This window comes from Dipodomys merriami, unplaced genomic scaffold (assembly GCF_024711535.1).
Source record: "Dipodomys merriami isolate MVZ:Mamm:240054 unplaced genomic scaffold, mDipMer1.0.p SCAF_277, whole genome shotgun sequence".
Taxonomy (NCBI): domain Eukaryota; kingdom Metazoa; phylum Chordata; class Mammalia; order Rodentia; family Heteromyidae; genus Dipodomys; species Dipodomys merriami.
The window spans coordinates 1,445,619-1,462,158 of record NW_027204237.1 but is presented as its reverse complement, the minus strand read 5'-3'; the positions used below and the strand labels follow the sequence as shown (position 1 = coordinate 1,462,158).

At 39.0% G+C, this 16,540-nt stretch overlaps 1 protein-coding gene across 17 annotated transcripts in view; it reads left to right on the top strand.

Moving 5' to 3' along the window:
• Positions 1 to 16,540, top strand: part of LOC138837863 (microtubule-actin cross-linking factor 1-like) — a 254,302-nt gene that overhangs the window by 80,021 nt on the left and 157,741 nt on the right. For all 17 annotated transcript variants that reach the window (XM_070036897.1, XM_070036896.1, XM_070036895.1 and 14 more), the window contains 8 exons: positions 4,506 to 4,632; positions 6,175 to 6,358; positions 6,842 to 7,011; positions 11,521 to 11,699; positions 12,381 to 12,519; positions 13,119 to 13,312; positions 15,062 to 15,224; positions 16,027 to 16,110. In XM_070036897.1, the coding sequence (XP_069892998.1) occupies positions 4,506 to 4,632; positions 6,175 to 6,358; positions 6,842 to 7,011; positions 11,521 to 11,699; positions 12,381 to 12,519; positions 13,119 to 13,312; positions 15,062 to 15,224; positions 16,027 to 16,110 (1,240 nt within the window). The remainder of the gene's footprint in view (positions 1 to 4,505; positions 4,633 to 6,174; positions 6,359 to 6,841; positions 7,012 to 11,520; positions 11,700 to 12,380; positions 12,520 to 13,118; positions 13,313 to 15,061; positions 15,225 to 16,026; positions 16,111 to 16,540) is intronic.

Below are 16,540 nucleotides of genomic sequence, written 5' to 3'. Positions count from 1 at the left end.
CAAAAAAAAAAAAAAAAAAAAAGAATCCTTGAAATGAGAATGTGGCTTAGTGGTAGAGTGCTTGCTTAGCATGCATGAAGCCCTAGGTTAGATTTTTCAATACCATATCAACAAAAAAAAAAGCCAGAAGTGGTGCTGTGGCTTAAGTGGTAGAGTGCTATCCTTTAGCAAAAGAAGCTCAGAGACTGTGCCCAGGCTCTGAGTTCAAACCGTAGGATTGGCAAAAAATTAAAAATAAAAGAATCCTTGATTATTATCCAGGTACTGGTGGCTCCTAGGTACTCACAAAGCTAAGATATGGAGGGATCAAGATTCAAAGCCAGCTTAGGCATAAAAGTCCAAGACAAATCCATTTTCAATTAAACAGCAAAAAGCAGATCTAAAGGTGTGGCTCAAGTGGTAGAGCCCTGAGCAAAGGAAAAGAAAGAGTTTTTGCCAGTGTTAATGGCTTATGGCCTATAATCTTAGCAATTCAGGAGGCTGATATCTGAAAATTGAGGAATAAAGCCAGCTTGGGCAGAGAAGTCTATGCAACTCTTCTGATTAACCAGCAAAAAGCCAGAAGTAGAATGGTAGAGTGCCAGCCTTGAACAAAAATGCTAAGAAGTGGAAGGCCCTAAGTTCAAGCCCCAGTACTAGCACCAAGAAAAAACAATCTTGATTATAAACAGCTTACTTGTGTGTGTTTTGGGGGAGATACAATACTTGGGTCTGAAATCAGGGCCTTATACTTATTAGACAGCACTCTACCTCTTAAACTACACCGCTAGACCTTTTTCCTTTGGTTATTCTTTGGATAGGGTTTCTCATTTTTCTCATCGGTCAAGGCCAACCTTGGACCATTATCTCACTGTCCATGCCTCCGTTATAGCTGGGATTCCAGCAAGGCTCTGAGTTGAGGTCCAGGTACCAGTTTTTTTTTTTTTTAAAGTATCTGGTCATAGTGGCACAAGACTGTAGTCCCAAGTACTCTGGAGGCTGAAGTGGGAGGATTACTCGAGGGTGAGAGTTTGGGATTAGCCTAGTTAATAAAGCAAGGCCCTGTCTCTCTAAATAAATAGATAGATAAATAAATAAAAATTATCAGTCACCTCCTCTAACCCAGAATTCTTCTTCATTTAGTCAACTATGTTTAACTCTTTCAGCAGATTTTTCCAAGTTTTAACTCCAAGTTCCTAAATAAGATTTTTTTTCTGCTTTCTTGTGATTTTTTTTCAATTTTGCAAATATTAATTTCTGTTTTCTTTACTTTCTTTTCTCCATTGACTACCTTCTTACTACAGGAAATTAACAGATAACATTTTCCACAGTCAGACTCATGTACCTGTCCTTTCTTCCTCTTCTAAAAGTAGCTATGTTACACTGATTCTTTGTTTTATAATAAAACAAAGCTAACTAGCCTAGTACTTGAGGGGATCATTGTGAAGCATCACTATCTCACCTCTTATCCTTGCTCATACTTAACTGTGCTGCTTCTACTGTTGTTCCTGCTTCTCAAATACAGCAAGCATTTTCTTGCCACAGAATTTTACATTTCTTGTTTCCTTCATATGATGACACAATTCATTCCCTCACTTCATTTGGATCATTTTATCATCCCTGTTCACTGCCTTCCTCTTTCTTTTTTGTCCTTCTTTTTTTTTTCAGAATACTTAATGCCATGTGGCGGATTATATTTATTTATGACTTCTCTCCTGTTTGAGATTTTTGTTTTGTTTACCTCTGGAACATCTAGAACTACTCATGGTACACAGTAGATAGTCAATAAATGCTTATTGAATGCAATAGTGACTAGTAGATTAGCAAATATGTGTATGAACAAATGGTTTCATTAACTTCTTTTTTGTTTGCTTACTTTTCTATGCATATTAGTATATATCTCCAAATTCTCCCCCTTTACTGAAAATATTTCTTCAATAAAACAAAACACTACAGTTGTTTTATCTTCTTTTGGGAACATCTCTTATGGCCTATTCTGTCTCCTTTCCCAGTCTATACCTGTTCTCTAGACCTGATGCAGTATTACTTCTGGCATTTTACTTCACAGTAATCTGGGATATACTTTGCCTCTTTGATGTTGGACCGACTGACTCCTAAATTACAAGGTGTACTTACTGGTTTACTGCCTGGTTTGGTTAAGTACATTTTTCAGAAGCTAACTGGAAAAGACTGCATGGGAAAGAAAGGTTTTGAATCTTTCTATATCTGAAAACGTCCTTCTTTTATAATTATTAGCTCTATTTTTCTTGGAAAAAAATTTTTTTTTTGGGGGGGGGGTCCAGTCGTGGGGCCTGAACTCTGGGCCTGGGCACTGTCCCTCAGCTCTTCAGCTCAAGGCTAGCACTCTACCACTTGAGCCACAGTGCCACTTCCGGCTTTTTTCTTTTTGCTTATGTGGTGCTAGGGAATCAAACTCAGGGCCTCATGCATGCAAGGCAAGCGCTCTACCACTGAGCCATCTTCCCAGCCCTTGGAAATTTTCATTCTTAAAGGAAGTTCTTTATTGTCTTACACCTTCTAGGAATTTTGTTGAGATGTGTAATGCCATTTTCATTCTTTATTTCTCCTTTAAAAATTATATAATAGGCTGGGCGCTGGTGGCTCACATCTGTAATCCTAGCTACTCAGGAGGCTGAGATCTGAGGATCACGGTTCAAAGCTAGCCCCGGCAGAAAAGCCAGTGAGACTCTGATCTCTAATAAACCACTAGAAAACTGGAAGCGGTGCTGTGGCTCAAGGTAGTGCACTCGCATTAAGCTGAAGAGCACAGGGACGGTGCCCAGGCCCAGAGTTCAAGCCCCACAACCAACCCCCCCAAAAAATTATTTAATAGTAAAATTTACTGTTTATAGTGAATATCATTACTGATCATGAAAAATTCATAGCCCCACTTATATTTTCATCATGTGAAAGTCTGCTACTCCCACCTTCTGAATAAAATATTCTCTGAAAGACTCCTATATTTACTGGGGATTGAACTCAAGGCTTCACTTGCTAATCAACTACTCTAGCACTTGAGCCACATCACCATCTCCTTTTTGCATTGGTAATTTTCAAGATAGGGTCTCAATTTATGCTAGGACTGGTCTGGCCGCAATTCTACCTGTGCTTCCCCATGTCACTGGAGTGAGAGATATGTGCCACTGTGCCCAAACACTGTACTTCTCTTGTAGCTTGGTACATGCCACTGTACCCAGCCATTAGTTGAGATGAAGTCTCTGAAACTTCTTTTTGCCTCAAAAACTGTGATCCCCAGACTTTATTTCCCAAGAAGCTAGGATTATAGGCTTGAGCCACTGAACTCAGCTGAAAACTCCTGTAGACTCCTCTGTGTGAATGAACATAAACTGAAAACTTTGCTCAGAGCTTGGGAAATTTTTCTTAATTTATCTCTTAAATTATTTTAATCATTCATACCTCCTCACACCACCCTATTCTATCATTGCTTTCATGGATAAAATGTTAGCAAACATTGGGCTTCCCAAGCTGATTCTCTAGTGCATTTTTTTAAACTTTTTATTTGCATTTTTTATTCTTTTGAGATTTCTTCGACTTTCATTTCAATTTTACTAAAATTTCAGTGGAATTTTTGGAGTAAGGAAAAATTAATGGGTTTAATGTCTCTTATTTAATTGATTTCCTGACTCCTAGCCTTCCATCTTATGTATATCTCGTATTTTCTTTTCATTAAGGAATTAATATAACTTAGTTGTTTGTGTTTACAGAACTTCTAGACATTCACATTAAATCAGGCATGAAATGCATAGGAAAACAATTTTCTCAAGCCCTGATCCAATGCACTTCTTAAGATACTAATTACCCATATGCATTTTAGCATTTTTCTAGCTATATAGAGCACAGCAAATTAATTTTTAAGCCTCAATATCATTTTTCAACAATCCAAATAGAGTCATTATATCTATCCTTTTCTTCCAGGTTATTTTTTTGTTAGCTTATTTCTTCTCTAGTCCCTGCCTTCCTTCCTTCCATACTTCCTGTCTTCCTTCCTTCCTTCCTTTCTTTCCTCTTCTTCTTGTATACTAGTCCTGGGGCTAGAACTCAGAGCCTGAGAACTACCACTTAGGCTAGCACTCTAACACTTGAGTCACAGTTCCAATTCCAGCTTTTGTTAGTTAATTAGAGATAAGAGCCTCATGGACTTTACTGCCTGGGCTGTATAATCTTCAGATCTCAGCCTCCTGAGTAGCTAGGATTATAGGCATCCCAGCAGCACCAAGCTTTATTTCTTCTTTTTTGTAATTCTTCTGCATTCAGGTAACATTTTTGAAATTGCTAAATATGTAATAGCATAATATACATAATACCAAAGCAAATCCAAATTGAAGGTCTCAGTTCTGAAGATTCCTGTGCTGTCAGAACTTGTTGCTTTTCTCTTGGTTAGCATAGGAGCATAGTTCTGCTAAGTAGCTGTTTTTCCCTAAAATGTCTTTACTGCAAAGCTCCAGTCTCACAAAAGCTCTAGCTAGATTCTCTATTTTTTCTAGGGTGGAACAGTCATACCAGAAAGTGATGGCTCTTTGGCATCAACTGCATGTTAACACCAAAAGCCTTATCTCCTGGAACTATTTGAGAAAGGATCTTGACCTTGCACAAACCTGGAACCTAGAAAAGGTATGTGTGAAATTATGACCTCAGACTTATATCCTGTTGGAAAGCTTTTTCAGAAGGAGCTTTTTTCATTACTAAAATTTCTCCCAGGCCAGATGGAGTAAGTAAAGTGATCTTAGGGATATTGTTTCAGGATTAGGAACTTGAGATTCTTAGCATCTAGAATTAGCAGCTTGAGTGGTTAAGGAAAATTGTAACAGAAATAAGTAGTAACATTTTTGGCAAAGAGAACATTATAAGAGTATATAGTAGATGAAGAGTCCTCAACTAACAATCAGCAAGAGTTATATCAAGGGGCTGGGAATGTGGCTTAGTGGTCGAGTGCTTGCCTAGCATGCATTCATGAAGTCCTGGGTTCGATTCCTCAGTAGCACAGAAACAGAAAAGGGTAGAAGTGGTGCTGTGGCTCTAAGTGGTAGAGTGCTAGCCTTGAGCAAAAATGCTCAGGGATACCACCCAGACCCTGAGTTCAATGAGTTCAAGCCCCAGGACTGGCAAAAGAAAAAGAAAAAAAAAAGTTATATCAAGCAATGTGCTGGTGGCTCACACCTATAATCCTAGCTACTCTCAAGAGGCTGAAATCTGAGGATTGCAGTTCAAAGCCAGCCTGGGCTGGAAAGTCTATGAGACTCTTTTCACCAATTAAGTCACAGAAAAAGCCAGAAGTGTGCTGTGGCTCAAATGGTAGAGTGTTAGACTTAGCAAAAGGAGCTCAGGGACAGTGCCCAGGCCAAGAGTTCAAGCCTCAGGCCCAGCAAAAACAAAAACAAGTTATGCCAGGCTGGGCTCCTGCATCGCTGTAATCCCATTGCTCATGAGCATCATGAGTTCAAAGATAGTCTGGATGCATAGTAAGACCCTGTCTGGGGGGCAGGGAGGGCGGGAAGTCCAGTGAAGTACAAAGGATGCTTCTGGTTGCTGATAATGTTGGTTATATGGATAAGTTTTGTTTTTTGAAATCAAGGTTTGATTTATGATTATTTTTTTTTTGTCGTTTGTGGGGCTTGAACTCTGGACCTGGGCACTGTCCCTGAGTTCTTCAGCATTCTACCAATTGAGCCACAGCGCCATTTCTGGCTTTCTGGTGGTTAATTGGAGATAAAAGTCTCACAGATAGGCTGGGAAGGTGGCTCAGTGGTAAAGTGCTTGCCTTGCATGCTTGAGGCCCTGGGTTCGATTCTTCAGCACCACATAAGCAAAAAGAAAAAAGCCAGAAGTGGTGCTGTGGCTCAAGTGGTAGAGTGCTAGCCTTGAGCTGAAGAGCTGAGGGACAGCGCCCAGACCCAGAGTTCAGGCCCCACAACCGGATCCGCCCCCCTCCCCCCCAAAAAAAAGTCTCACAGACTTTCCTACCTGGACTGGCTTTGAACCATGATCCTTAGATCTCAGCCCCCTGAATAGCTAGGATTACAGGCGTGAGCTACCAGTGCCTGGCATGATTTATTCACTGTTTTACACGTGTATTAGATTGAGCCATTATGTATGGTTAATTAATTATGGTATTATGTTCACATTTCTTTGAAATTTCTTCTGGCTTTTCTCTAGCTTCGCTCTTCAGCATCAGGGGAATGCCACCAGGTTATGAAGAACCTCCAGACCCATTATGAAGACTTCTTGCAGGACAGTCGTGATTCTGCACTCTTCTCAGTGGCAGATCGCTTGCGCTTAGAAGAGGAGGTGGAAGCTTGTAAAGCCCACTTCCAGCACCTGATGAAATCCATGGAGAATGGTGTGTGTGTGTGTGTGTGTGTGTGTGTGTGTGTGTGTGTGTGTGTGTGTGTGTGTGTGTGTGTGTGTGTGTGTGTGTGTGTGTGTGTGTGTGTGTGTGTGTGTGTGTGTGTGTGTGTGTGTGTGTGTGTGTGTGTGTGTGTGTTAGCAAGAGGGAGGGAGAATGATGGAAGGGTACTGCTAGACTTTCATATAGACTATAAAGTAACATCACCTTGAGGTAGAGAGAATCTTAGTAGAGGTGAATTCTCAAAATGAAATTGTAAAAGCTTTATTTCAGATATTTATAATCATCTATCACATTTTTGTGTGAATGTAAAATGCTTAGATCTGTAAAGATTAGGGTAGAATGTATAGACTTTGGAGTCAGGCATAAAGTTCTCTCAATAAGACCATGAGATAGCTGGTGAACCAGTGGTGCTCTCTGTGTAAGGTGGATTTCTAATGTGGAGCTTAGTGGTCTTCTGGGTTTGTGCATTTGCAGAGGACAAAGAAGAGACTGTGGCCAAGATATACATCTCAGAGCTAAAGAATATCCGGCTACGCCTGGAAGATTGTGAACAGAGACTAGTCAAACGAATTCAGTCTCCAGCCAGTTCTAAGATGGACAAAGATGCCCGACAAGACATTGCATTGAAGATTTCAGAGCAAGAGGTGAGCCCTAAGAAGAATATTAGATAGTGGATATTGGTGGCAGAGTAAATACTTTCAGAATTAATAGGATCCAAAACAAACATTGATCCTAAGAGGCAATAGACTCAGGAATTCTTCTAGGTGGCCTATTAAATGTCTTCTACATGTGGCGAACAATATTTCAGGTGAAAGTGTATTGCTGAATTGTTCCATTTCCTATGGATCTGAGAAGGCAACAGATTGATAAATTACTCTAAGCATTCTTCCATTTGGGCTTTGTGTTTTCAAATTGCTTTGTATCTGTTCTGTTTTTTGTGCTTGTGTTGCTTTCTGTGGCATGGTTACCTTAAGTCATATGACTCAATGAATCAACTATTCAGATTCTGGTATGAGCTCTGATTTACACTCTGTGACTTTGAGCAAATTAACTCTCTTATCTTTAGTTTCCTTTTTTTATTTTGGTAAATGATGATACTAATATATAAATCATAGAGTTGATTTGACAGTTAAATGATGGGTACATATGAGTCCTGGGGCTTGAACTCAGGCCTAGGCACTTTCGCTGAGTTTTTGTGCTCAAGGCTAGTACTCTACCACTTGAGCCACAGCTTTACTTCTGGCTTTTGGGTAGTTAGTTAGAGATAAGAGTCTCATAGACTTTCCTGCCTGGGTGGCTTTGAACTGTGATCCTCAGATCTCAGCCTCTCGAGGATTACAGGTGTGAGCCACTTTTGCCCGGCTGCATTGGTTATTTTTAATAGTCTTATATTGGCTGTGCCAGTATCCATAGCTTAGGTGCAGGCATAGCATCACACAAGTTCCATTATGGTAAAATCTCATAAACTTTTGCTTGGGCTGGCCTGAAGCCCAATCTTCCTGATCTCAGTTTTCTGAGTAGCTAGGATCATAGTGAAAGCCACTATGTCATCTTTTTTTTTCTTTACATTTTCATTTTGAATTTCAGATATCTAGAAAAGTTTTATTCTCATACATTTTTCATTTATAATCTTTAAATACTAACATTTTTTTCCATTTGCTTTACATTTTTCTGTATCTGTATACATAATACTTTTTATCTTGTAAGTTCTAAGCATCATAGTTTCTGTTTGTCTGGTTTAATATAGTCATCTACATAATCGGGACACAATAATTACAATCATAAAATTAAATTTGATTAAGTATTGCTTTCCAATCTCAGGCCTCATAAAAATTTCAGTTGGGGGCTGGGAAGGTTGCTCAGTGGTAGAGCGCTTGCCTTGCATGCCTGAGGCCCTGGGTTCGATTCCCCGGCACCACATAAGCAAAAAAAAAAAAAGCCGGAAGTGGCGCTATAGCTCAAGTGGTAGAGTGCTAGCCTTGAGCTGAAGAGCTGAGGGACAGCGCCCAGGTCCAGAGTTCAGGCCCCACGACCGGACCCAAAAAAAGAAAACAAACAAACAAAAAAAATTTCAGTTGATCTAATAGTAACCTTTAATCTTTATGTTTCTCTGTCCTCCCAAAAGAAAAATTTTGGTCTAGGATTCAGTCCAATGTGGATATAGTTGCTGTGTTCTCTTTAGACTTCTTTACCTTGAAACAGTTTCTTAGTTTTTCATTATCTTTCATGCCTTTAACATTTTCAAAGAACACAGGCAATTTATTTTGTTCAATACATATAGAATATTTTGCTCTTGGGCTGGGAAGGTGGCTCAGTGGTAGAGTGCTTGCCTTGCATGCATGAGGCCCTGGGTTCGATTCCTCAGCACCACATAAGCAGAAAAAGCTGGAAGTGGTGCTGTGGCTCAAGTGGTAGAGCACTAGCCTTGAGCTGAAGAGCTGAGGGACAGTGCTCAGGCCCAGGGTTCAGGCACCATGACTGGCAAAAAAAAAAAAAGAAAAAAAAAAAAAAGAATATTTTGCTCTTGTGTTTATTGAGGTTTCCTCATGTATGTGATGCTGATTGGTCTATTTGTCTCATTACTGGTGCCATTAAGTTACATTACTTGTTACTATTTTTCCCTTTGTAATTACTGTGTATCTTATGGGGAGGCACTTTGAAGCTATGTGTATAACCATATTTTCATCACATTTTCACTAAATTGTTTCAGTATCCTTGTTTCTTTTTTGACTGATCAGTTACTAATAAATACCACAATTGCCAAAAAAATTAATTGTTTTGTATGAGCATACATTAAAAAGCCATGTTCTAATTCTCTTATTCCTTCTACGTGTGAAATATTTCCATTTTCTTCAAAGGGAAGTGATAACATTCCCCCCCCCTCCTTCTCTTCTTTTTTTGGTATTTATTAATATCAATATGTTCTCATAATTTTTAATTCAGTGGTGGGTAATTTGTTACTATCATTGTCCCCTCCTTACCCTTTTCAAGTTTCTGTGTTTAAGTGATCCTCCTGTCTCAGAATTTTGAGTTGCTAGGACTATGGGTGTATGCTATCACATCCAGCATGTTTTCAACATTTTGAGGATCAAAAATCTCCAAATATAATAATGAGAAGACTCCTTCAAATTGTTTCTATGTCCTTTTATTTTTTATATTATTTCTAGTAGGGGGCTTGAACTCTGGGCCTTGCTCTCTTGCAAAGATATTTTACTCATGGCTGGAGCTCTACCACTTGAGCCACATCTCTACTTCCCACTTTTTGCTGGCAAATTAGAGATAAAAGTCTTGAATGTGTCTGCCCCAGCTGGCTCAGAACCTCAATTCTCTGATTGTAGCCTCCTAAATAGCTAGGATTATAGGCATGAGCCACTGGCACCTGGCTCTATGGCTTTTTCTTTTTTTTTCGATCATGGGGTTTGAACTCAATGCCTAGGTGCTGTCCTAAGCTTTTTTTTTTTTTTTTTTTGCTCAAGGTTAGCACTCTACCACTTGAGCCACAATGCCACTTTCAGCCTTTACTTTTCTTTTCTTTTCTTTTTTTTGTTTTTGTTTTGGTCCGGTCATGGGGCCTGAACCCTGGGCCTGGGCGCTGTCCCTCAGATCTTTAGCTCAAGGCTAGCGCTCTACCATTTGAGCCACAGCGCCACTTCTGGCTTTTTTCTTTTTGCTTATGTGGTGCTGAGGAATCGAACCCAGGGCCTCAGGCATGCTAGGCAAGCACTCTGCCACTAAGCCAATTTCCCAGCCCCTGCTAACAGTTTTTCGTTGGTTAATTGGAGATGAGTTTCATGGACTTTCTTGCCTGGGCTAGCTTCAAACAGCAATCCTCAGATCATATCCTCCTGAGTAGCTATGGTTACAACCATGAGCTACCAGCACCTGGCTACTGTGGCTTTTTAACATTCTTTGAGAACCCTTATCATTATGCTGGAGATTGAACCCAGGTCCTTGTGCATGCTAAGCAAGTGTTAAGCAAGTGCTATACCACTGAGCTTTATCTTTAGCCCTTGGCTTTTTCTGACTGAGGCTCAATATGTAGCTCCAGCTGACTTGAGCTTGCTGTGTTGTCCAGGCTGGTCTTGAACTCTCTGTCCTTCTGCTTCTGCCCCCTGAGTATAGGGATGATAGACATGCATTGTCGTACTTGGTGAGCACTTACTTCTTTTTGAGTATACAGGATGGTCTAGATCTGTTGTGCCTTTGCCAGCCCCATCCCAGCAGTTAGCTATTTCTGCTTCTCTTGGGTAGCGAATGTTATTTAGAAACCCAACTTAGATGCCAAATATCCTCCTGTTGTGTCATTGTAGGCATGCTCAAAGACAGAACACATATGCAAGCTTGTATGTCATATACGCATGTGTGTAGATGTATGTATACACATGTAAACATCACATAGATCAGTGTTCTCTTCTTCTCTTCTCTCTTTCCCTCTCCTTCCCTTCTCTCATTTCTACCTATCTTTCTTTTGCACGCATACACACATACAATCATAAATTTATATCTGTATTCATGTAGTTCCTTACCAATTTTTTTTTAGTATTTTTCTATATTGGTAACTCCCCTAAGATTGAAAAATCTGTTTTATGTTACTTATATTTACTTATTGTTCAGTATTGATATTTACATATAGTAATTTGAGGATTGCTAACTCATGCTACTTTATAAATAGTCTACTCAGTATGAATAATGCTTACTTATAATTCTTTTTACCTATAGCTAAAGATGCATCTGTAGTCCAGATATTATATTCAGGAATATTTATATGTGTTCTTGCTCCCTTTTCCTCTCAGTATAACTGTTATTTATCTTAAATATTGTTAGTCTCATTTATTTCTGTTAATTTACATTTTATTTCATTGTATTTTTAATTTTTGAACTTCAAAATATACTACAGAGGGGTTACAATTTAACATTCCACCTCAACTAGTACTTCTTGGTCAGTCATCCTTTTCTGTTCCATTTAGAAATGCTCCACTTGCCTTATCCTTATCTTTTATTAAAATCTAAAAGCTGTAGTTTGATTATTTACCCATTCTGTGTGCATTTCAGTGATTTCTAATATTTTACTATTCAGATAAGGATCCCCCCCACACACATACAACTTTGTTCAATTTTGTTTGCATCTTTGTTGTGCATTATGCTCCTGACAGCACACCCAGGAAGATTTGCAGCAACTCAAGTCTGAGCTAGATGCTGTTTCCATGAAATGCAACAGCTTTCTCCATCAATCTCCATCTGGTTCAAGCATCCCAACTCTACGCTCAGAGCTGAATCTGCTGGTGGAGAAGATGGATCATGTCTATGGTCTCTCTACTGTCTATTTGAATAAGTGAGTGAGATAAGATTTGGGGGCTTAGGGGTTAATGTTTTCTAATGGAATAAGAAGTGGAAGGCCCTAGAGTATCTTCATGAATATTCTCAAAAGATCACAGATCTAGAAGAGCATGTACCTATGGTAAGACATTTTGGCATTAGTTCCTGACAACATGGAATGTGTTTATTTGGACTATAAGGAACAAATGTCAGTGATACTGATTAGGAGTAAATTTTCAGTGTTAGGACTATTTTACCTCATTTCTGTTGAATAGATACCTCTGAAAATAACAAAGACATTAAGAAAGGGAGTGAGACTAAAAAGGTTTCAAAAACTTTATCTGAATTAAATATTAGTGTTTCAGAGTCCCTCATACCCACCTATCTCCACTCATGACCTTGAGGAATTATAGATCTTAGATACTTGGATGTCAAGTGAATTTCTGGTCTCATGTCTTCGTACTACAAGTCTATCATATATGTGCATATCCTAGTGTCACTTAGAACTTCATTCTGAACTGGCATAACTTAGCAGCATATATACCCTACTTTCTTGTTTATACCAAAGCCTTGTCATCTAATAATGGTAAAATTGGTTAGGGCACTTAAATTTTATAAACTTGTATATAATACTCAAGGTATGTAACCTATCTTTAAATTTGTGTATTAGTGAAAAATGATGATTCTATCATCACAGGTTAAAGACAATTGATATTATAGTACGTAATATACAAGATGCTGAACTCTTGGTCAAAGGCTATGAAATCAAGCTGAGTCAAGAAGAAGCAGTACCAGCAGATCTCTCAGCTCTGGAGTCCCACCGGTCCACATTGCAGGTTGGTTGCTGTACTCTGCTTTCTTAGCAAATTGATTTACTGTGTCCATTGCTTTAGAGCAGAGAAATGTAATTTTGGTTGAGCTGGGCAAATTATCATATTTGATATATTCTAATATGTAGTCAAAGAAGAAATGACTGACAAATATGTCTAGCTAAAAATAGAAATGGCTGTTTCCACTTAATTCTTCCCTTTTGTCACCAATCAAATCATAATTTAATTGACTACAATAAAGGCCTATAATGTAAGTTTATAAAGCACTTAGATGTTAGTTTTGGGGTGAACAGGGAAAAGATTTTTGTCTTATAAAATGAGAAAAACAAGACTCAGACTAGATAAGTGACTTAGTTTAGTTTCATAGGTTATGTATAGTGAAACCAGGTTTCAAACACAAGTTCTTTGCACATTTTTCTATATGGTGTGCCTGCCCTTGGCTTCCTAGTGTGCCTCGGGAAAGCAGAGACCATGATGAGTAGAAATATTTCTAGAGCCTAATAGATATAGTGTAACTCTACCTTAGATAATGTCCTTATCTCCTTAGACTAACTCCTTTTTACCATGGAAATCATTCAAACTGATATGATGCTTATATTTCTTAGCATTGGCTTAGTGATGTGAAAGAGAAGAATTCAGTGTTCTCTGTCCTGGATGGGGAAATTACCAAAGCCAAGGCAGTGGCAGAGCAGATGAGTTGCCTCACACCAGAGCGAAACCTGGATTTAGAGCGCTGTCAGGAAAAAGGTGCCCAGCTGCAAGATCGATGGCATCGTGTTATTGCCCAGCTAGAAACTCGGTGAGTTATTCTTTTTTGGTAGTACTAGGAGTTTGAACTCAGGGCTTAGTACTTGCTAGACTTTCTCTATAACCTCTGGGCCCTATCTCCAGCCATGGTTTTTTAGAATAAAATAATTATTGGAACTGCGTTGCAATTCACCTGTTTTAGGCTTCCCATCACCAATGAGATAACAAGCCCATACCATTGTGTCCATCTTCCCTCCATGAAACAAGACTCTTGTGGATCTTTCTGCCTAGCCTGGCCCACACTGATTATCCTAGTCTCAGCCTAACACATAACTTGAGATGTACCCAGCTATGGGTTGAAAATGTGTCTCAAAAATGTATCTGCCTGGGCTGACTTGGAGCCCTTACTGTCTGATTCTCAGCCTTCAAGAAAATAGGATTACAAGTGTGAACTACCAGCATCCATTACATCCCACCTTTTCTCCTGTTAGGTTTAGGTTCTAAGGCTTAAGCAAAACTAGAGTTTAAAGTTCTATCTGTGCATTTATGTTTTAAGACAAGAATTTATAGGTATTGAAATTTAAACTCTAGTGTGAATTCTGAACAAGGAATGACAGAAAATTGGGACCATCCAAGGCAAACCTAACGCTTTGAACCTGAGGATTGATCTGAGTACTTACATATACTCTACCACTGGGCTACATCCCCAGCTCCAGCTTTTTTTTTTTTTTTTTTTTTTTTTGGTGCTAGTACTAGGGCTTTCACTCAGAGGGTGGACACTGTCTTTTAGATTTTTTTACTCAAGACTGGCACTCTACCACTTGAGCCACAGCTCTACTTCCTGCTTTCCTGGTGGTTAACTGGAGAATAGTCTCCTGGACATTCCTGCCCAGGCTGGTTTCAAACCACAATCCTCAGATCTCAGCCTTCTGTATAAGTAAGGTTATTGATACAAGCCACTGACACCCAGCCAGTGTTGCTTTTAGATTAGCAGAAAAAGTACTATTGGCAATGCTTTTCCTGTGCCCTAGTCTTATCTAGTTAAATCATATATCACAGTGGCTGTCTATAATTAAGACTTGAGAGATACTTGCTTACAGGACAACCTGGGTTCTGGATCTTACTCTGGCTTTGAATCCAGATATGAACCATTTTTCATAATGCAGCTTTGCAGAATTTCTTAATTCTATCACATTAAATAATGCAGTGTTTTTTGTTACTTGAGGTCCTGTTTCTGATGATAGGTATATTATGGTAGAGAAAATGGCACCATTCCAGGGCTAAGATAGGTAGGGAATATACAGGGCCAAGAGTATACAATTCATATAAATTTGGATTGATTGTCTGTACTTGAATTACTATCTATCCCAAGGCTGACTAGACTAACAGAAGTGAATAGTAATTATTATTTTTCACTTTTCCCCATTTTCTGCCCTAAGACATTTATACTGATTCCTAAATCATAAACATGGTATTCTGACAGGACTCTGTCATCAGGATGTAAGTGTTCATCCAGTAGTGCCTTTTTGGTAATCCAGGTATAAAACTTGACAAGGATTATCATAGGATGATAGTCCATAAGGGAATTTTCAGGGCTGTATGGTACTAGTTTCTACTTACTTTGAGGGCACTGGATACATGTATAGAAGTTGTGTAGCCTTGTAGTTCTTATTCTCGTAAGTGAAGTTGCATCCCCGGTGGTCAAGCCCAGCTAGCGACCTGGATGTAGTGGGAATTGCTTCATTTATTTTTTTGTATCTGTATTAGGATGTGTGATATCAATTTCCCTTTGCTCCTCTAGCCAATCTGAGCTTGAAAACATCCAGGAAGTTCTGGGAGATTACCGAGCCTGCCACGGAACTCTCATCAAGTGGATTGAGGAGACCACTGCTCAGCAGGAAATGATGAAACCTGGCCAGGCAGAGGATAGCAGAGTATTGTCAGAGCAGCTCAGCCAGCAGACGGTAGGTGTGGTTGTAGCAGGTGGTAAAAGTTAGTTCATCAAAGGAGAGGAGGATGTTCTAACAAATGAAGCTTCCCCCAAAGAACAACACATCTCCCTTGTTCTTAGAAGGTTTCAAACAGATGGACTCAGGATACTGCTTAGCATTTAAGCTAAAGGGAACTTTTGGTCCCTTTCAGTTCTGAATTTATATGACTACATATTGAATTCATTAAACAGACAGGTTAAATATCTCTATTTTATTTGGTAATGTCACATTTTATTTTACTAGGATTGGCCTGGAGTTTTGAAAATCTAGGGAAAACTGTGACGGATGAAAATTCTTTCATTTAAAGCATTTTGTTTTGTTTTCTTAGGCATTGTGGTTAAGAATTTGAGGTCTGGAGTTTATAATGCCTGGATTCTAGTCTTAGCTAACATATCTATTACTAGCTCTAAAACTTTGGTTATCCAATATTGTATTTCCTTATCTATATCAGACATGGCTTATTATTCATCTAACCTGCCTTATAATCCTTGTTAGGATTATATGAAGTGATACATGAAATATTAAGTAAAATGTTTCTCAAAGTTTGATCCCCAGATAGCAGGATCAGCATCACTTGAGAAGATGCTAGAAGTTCAAGTTCTTGGGCCTAACTCAAGACCTGCTGAATTAGAATCTCTAGTGCAGTCTGTTTTAACCAGCTTTTCTGGTAATTCTGATACCACTGATGTTTGAGAACTGCTGCCTTAAAACACAGAAAATCCTTTACTTTTCAGTGATGATAATCAGGACCATAATGTGATGTTTTGGTTCTTAGGATCTATTTGCTGAAATTGAGAGAAACCAGACAAAGCTGGACCAGTGTCAGAAATTTTCCCAGCAATATTCTACTATTGTGAAGGTAACTGTCTCATATCCCAAAAGGAGCTTAAAGGATCTGGAGGGGAGGGAAAAGGAGGAGGTGGTGTCTGTGGGAAAGAGCAGGGAGGTTGTAACTCACCTATAAAATGCCCTATTCAGCAACTTTGGCTCTTTGGCTCTTTTTCTCTTCAATATGATGTGTGGTGTATTTGAGCCCGTGGCATTAGCATCACCTGAGAAATTGTCAGAAATGCAGACTCTCAAATTTATTGAATCAGATTCTGTATTTTAGTAAGGCTCGCAGATGATTTGCATGCATGTTGCTTTTGGAGGAACTCTACTTCTCTTCATAGAAATCTTTAATTAGAGGAATAATGTGTCATCTTCATGTTTTACAAAAGCTACTCAGATGACAGGATAAAGAATAAACTAGAGGTTTATTTAAAGACTAAAAGCAATGAAAGTAAATG